The 5,784-nt window shown below is 40.6% G+C and overlaps 1 protein-coding gene across 1 annotated transcript; it reads left to right on the forward strand.

Annotated features, from left to right (window-relative positions):
* Positions 1-2,765, forward strand: rab32b (RAB32b, member RAS oncogene family). The gene is made up of 3 exons (XM_070920751.1): positions 1-214; positions 1,513-1,790; positions 2,574-2,765. The coding sequence occupies exons 1-3, from the start codon at positions 1-3 to the stop codon at positions 2,763-2,765; spliced, it is 684 nt and encodes a 227-aa protein (XP_070776852.1).
* The last annotated feature ends 3,019 nt before the right edge of the window (positions 2,766-5,784 follow it).

Here is a 5,784-nt window from a genome sequence, read left to right on the forward strand (position 1 = left end):
ATGGCAGGAAGTTCAATGACATTATGTACAGACAAGCTGTTTAAAGTCTTAGTCATTGGGGATTTAGGCGTTGGGAAAAGCAGCATTATCTTGCGTTATGTTAATAAATGCTTTGATGAAAGATACAAAGCATCCATTGGAGTTGACTTTGCTCTAAAAACGATTGAATGGGACACCAAGACAGTGGTGAGGCTGCAACTTTGGGATATTGCAGGTGAGTGTCAAGATTATGAAGTCTCTGTAGCAACTGACTCCAGTACAAAGCCAAAAACGACTTTCTAGCATATGTTTTTCCATAAAAATGATTATGCCATAGAAATGTGCAAACAGTATGTAAAAGCTGCAATAACTACAAAAGCTAAGCTAAAAACAAAACAGCAGTAACTGCAATCTGGATATTTAACTGCATATCCATATTTTGTGATCACATGGGTGTTTACCATCTGCCCAGGATACAAATCTCTCTGCCCGGTGCAAAACCAGCATTTAAATCCAGTATTACCACTAACAGCTCTTCATTGCTGTACGAGTTGTATACCATGTCCATTGGGTTGAGGATCTCGTCAATGTATTTGCACATTAGCAAGCATTTAGAGATCAGTGAAGGAAAGTGTAATGCATCCGCTGACCAGAGATGGCATCGCTTCTAATAGCCTTGGACAGTGGAAGTAGCATACTGCTCGTACAGAGGGGCTATGATTGTAGTTCTTTCTGAAAACCTGGGTAGACTTTGTTGAATTACTAGATTTAAATGTTGGTTTTGCATCGGACAAAATGTTCTCATCCCGGGCTGACAGTAAACACTCGTGCAAACACGGAAATACCTTGGACAATGCAAACTGCTGTCCGATAAGATGAGAAAATGTGTGTGCCCTGGTCACATGTGGCGCTGGCTCAGCCGAGTAGCAGCGACTGTGATTTTAAATAATTAGCCTATAAAGGCATACAATCGAGGCATTACAACCTTTCTAAATGTTATGGCAATTACCAGCCAGTCTTTGTTGAAAGTTTCAAATTTGTCTAAATGACTCTCACAAAAGTCTAGCAGGGGATCCAATCTGCAAAATTACCTTCAGACTCTAATAAATCATGCCGTGATGTGATTATAACTGTTGAGTAAGTTCACAGTATGTTGGAGAGCTCTCACTGCCTGGAAACTGCAGCAAGTAAAAGTGCAGCTGTTTTTACAAAATGTTTTCTCAGATCTAATTTTAATCCTAACCAGTGTCCATGGACACATTGTCTTATTTCAGAAAATTATTGTCATTAGTCTCTCACTTGTTACATGACCTTGAGGCTACAGTCTGATTTGACATGATAACTCAAATCACACATGATAAACAAACAGCAGCATTATCGACGGCTTGTGTCCAGAAACTTTTGTCAAATAACAACAGTCTAATCTAGAGACAATCTGTGAAGGATGAATTAATCTTCACCCTTGGATTCAGGTTTGAGCACAAGCTGTGATGAAGCATAAATGACGCAGATTTATTTTTTTCTTCCCTCAAGGCCAGGAGAGGTTTAAGAAGGTGTCCAGAGTGTACTACAAAGGGGCGATGGGAGCAGTAGTGGTCTTTGACATTACAAACAGCTCCACCTTGGAGGCTGCCACCGAGTGGAAGCAGGACCTCGATAGCAAAGTCTGTCTGGACGGTGGACGTCTGGTCCCTGCTGTCCTGCTGGCCAACAAATGTGACATGACAGGAAGGGACAGAGACTTGGTGTCCTCTCTGGACTGCTTCTGTAAAGACAACAGCTTCATGGGTTGGTTTGAGACCTCGGCAAAGGTGTGTGTTGTATTTCAGTTATTATGGAAGAAGAAAATCTTAAGTGTGTTAAGCATGAATGGGATCGGAGGAACCACATTTTGTCATGATGACTTTCTGTATTTAAATATATACTAACTTGTGATGAATATTCCTTAATAATTTTATGTAGGGGGAGTCACTAGGAGTATAATACGTACCCTCGGTCAATTTAATACCCTCAGAAGTTTTGCCTCTCCAGTCTTACTTGGTCTGGTATGACCAGCAGCTTATGACGGCTAATGTTTGCAAACTTTAGGCAGATATTACTGTATAACTGTAAAGTTACATATTCTTGCTTTAACATGTGTAAGGAATTCATTATACAGTAGACGTGTGTCAGCTAGACTGTATTTTGTCCCTTAGTAAAAGGGCTTGGTTAAATAATATTAACTTCATACTCTCTTACTCTTTTTCTTTGGTAAAACTCAACCAGTGATTGATTGACTTATTGAGTTATTTATGTATTTATTTGCTTGTTTGGTTTTTACATTTCACAATTTTTATTTTGCATTGCTGAATCTCCATTCTGCCTGAGTAAAGCCACCAGTGGATCTTGTGGCTAACAATTAGACATGCCTGAGGTTATACTCTACTGTATGTGTGAACTTTTACTCTGCAGCTATACAGCCTGCTCATAAAACGTGTTCAAATATTAACACGCAGACACAACTTGCAGCCAAGGTTTCGAACGCTGAGCCAAACACTTAACTCAACGGACGCATGCACAATGTTCTAATTCTTATTCCCCTTGACCATTTATAGGACAATATAAATATTGATGAGGCAGGTGCCTTCCTTGTCAAACAAATGATGCTGTGCGACACCAGCCTGTTCGATGAAGAGCACCACTGGGACGGGATCAAAGTGAGCCAGGATCCCGGGGAGAGTCAGAGCCAGTCATTGTGCTGCTGGGGACCACGGGCAAAGAGCCAAACAACGGCAGCTACTGGTTAAACACTCTAACAAGACCTGTTTTTGATACAGAAATGTGAATCCACAGCTACAGCAAAGAAGCCAGTGAGCCTGTTCTACATATAGTCAGTAACTTTACATTCATATTTCTGCCTTGCCAGGTTTCTCAATAATGTGTAGAGTGTGCGGGCTGCCTCATAAACACCTCTGTGGAGACGACTGAGCTCATATCTCTGATAATCCACTGATACAGTCAAGCTAATAAAGAGATCAGCATGACACACTTCTTGCTGGGAAAAGTCTGTGACACTCCCCGTGCAACCAAGACTCGCTGGTGATTGACCTACTATGAAGAGAGGCCAGAGAGTGTGAAACGGTCACATTTTCTCAAACCACACAAACAGCAAAAAGAGAGAGGAAAATGTCTTCAAACAATTTGTATATAAAGCTGGTAAACATTGCTCATTAAATGACAACCTATTCAATCCCAGCTCTGAGTGTTACTTGTCTGTTATGCAACCCATGCATATAATTATCTGTTAATCACTTCACAGTGAGATGAGCTAAGACCCATGCATAAGCATCGCAGCCCGGCTTGATATGGCCAATAGCAGAGAAAAGCTATCAGCATGACCTGATTTTGGTGGAGGGAGGAAATATGTGAAAATGCGCCACAGTGCTTCGTACACCACCCAGAGAGGACTGTGTGTGACTGAGTGTGCTAAGCTGCAGGGAGCTTATGCTGTATCTAATCATTGATAGACAACAAAAGACACGATATTCTGACTCCTTTTTCTTTCTATAACAGGAAGTCAACCGTGACATGACTGCATTTGCAGATTGATGGATTTGCAAGTTCCAGATTTGTTGATGCAGAGAGAAACAGAGAGACATTCTCAGACTGAGCACCACACACTTGCAGCAATGACTTCTGACAGTATTATATTATTTTATATTATTGCAAAGATGTGTTAGTGGCGCATTAGTGCGCAAGCAGCATTTAAATATAGGTTTTGTGCAGTCTTAATCTGCAAAGTAACCAGGCTCTTTACAGAACTTTACTGTGGCTGCTGATAAATGCAGTGGAGTAAAAAATACAATATTTGCCTCTGAACTATGGTGAAGTAGCATCATTTAGAAATAATCAGGTATGGTGCAAGTACCTCAAGTACACTGCTTGAGTAAATGTACTAAGTCAGATATACATAATTGCCAAATCCTATTGTGGCCAGCCAAATGCTCATGTGTTTGAGGTTTATGTTTATAGGATGTCCACATATGTTTGGCAATACAGTGTGTTTTATTTTCCACAGCTCGCTGACTTGACCCTGAAGGACCCTGTGCTGTCTGTTCATTCGTCTTGTCTTTGATCATGTTGCCTTGTCAGTAAAGGCTTTTTAAGGCTTTTTAAGGCTTTTTTGTATTTTAATGAACCCTCACATTTTTAAGGGGATCAATTTCAAGGGGATTCATTTCCTTCCTTTCCGTGGAAGAGGCTTTTCATATTGAAATACATACATTACTAAAAATCCTCATTTTCTACAGTGTCAAATAAATCTTAATTCTTAAAGCAGCTGGATGCTTTTAATGCAATTCATTTACTTGTTACATTACTCAGTGGGAGAGTGAAAGCTGGTCCTTTATGTTCACTGACATGTTGTGTATTACACAGGTTATTTTTGCACACCGATCTGTCCTTTGCTGTCCTGTAGTTTTACTTTTCGGTGTCCTTGCTGTGCATCTAGGGAACTGTTCTACATCCTGCCGCCGGTTACCTATACACAGTAGCTTTTGTCCAAATTCAGGCTCTATCCAGGTATGTCATGTGCACGTTTTGTATCTAAACTTGGAATTGTCAACGTGTAAAACCACTCACTGCTTTATTATACCAGCATTTATAGACTTTGCTGATCAAGTGAGTTGCAACATAAAAGCCAGGAAAGGTAGTTTACCTCATGTGGCAATTGTGCCTGAGGGCAAGTGAGGGAAGAAGTAAAACACAACTGCTAATTATGGATACATGTCCCAGATACTAGAGACCTAAATTCAGAAGTCAAACAGGGATGCTGGCCCCGATACTTTTTCACATCGGACACAAAAGCTCAGCCTCTTAACTTGTTGTTTATAAATATGACAGTCTGAATGGGAGTCGCACTCTCTGCTACAGATCCCATTACTTGTGCATTATTGATATTGCCCTATTTTATCTGCCCTCCAGTGTGCATTTTCACTGGCAGCTTCGTTCATATATTCATGATTGCATGAAAATTTCAATTTAGTCAAACTTGTGAATATGTTGATTAAGAGTGACGCAGTGTACGTTTCCCTGCTGTGCCTCTGTCAGTCTCTTATTGTGTCTTGAGTGGCCCATTTTATGACAGCCAGTGTTAATTAAGTATTCCCTGTCTGTGGAAAGCAGACATAAATACCAGGCTCACACAGACGTTCTGCATGTTAAACTGACTCTTTGACGTGTCAGAGTCGCTCTCTCATGACAATGGCAAATTCTGAGCGTGTGCAAAAATGCCAGAATTATTAAAATCAGATCATATCCTGAATCATCAAGGCAACCAATCAAGGGCAGGGATCCATATGCTGCTGTCCATGGTGCTGAATTCTGGCCATCATAGGAGCCCTAAACCACAACAAACTGCTGTCAGATTGCAGGACGGTAGAATGTTGGTCGACTACGCCATCTAGTGGGCAAAACATGCATGTGCAAAGACTGTCAAAGTGCTTGAGGGAAGCCTTGGGGTGCAGCTGTGTGAGGAAACATGAAGCATAAGGAGTTTATAACAGGAATGACATCTTGTTTGGAAATCTGTTATATGTTATATGTTTTATCCCTGTGCACCTTAAATCCTCGATGTTGTTTGTTAGCGGGGGAAGAAGTACTCAAAAAGTAAAAGTAGCAATACCACAATGTAACTGCATTCAAAACACTTTACTTAAGCAGAAGAATTTCAACACTGGAGCTGATTGAGTTGGAACTAATTACTTTTTACACATTTGGGTGGTGTCATCTACAGCATTGTATGCTATAAATGTAAAATGTAGTGGA

This window comes from Enoplosus armatus, chromosome 15 (assembly GCF_043641665.1).
Source record: "Enoplosus armatus isolate fEnoArm2 chromosome 15, fEnoArm2.hap1, whole genome shotgun sequence".
Classification (NCBI taxonomy): Eukaryota; Metazoa; Chordata; class Actinopteri; order Centrarchiformes; family Enoplosidae; genus Enoplosus; species Enoplosus armatus.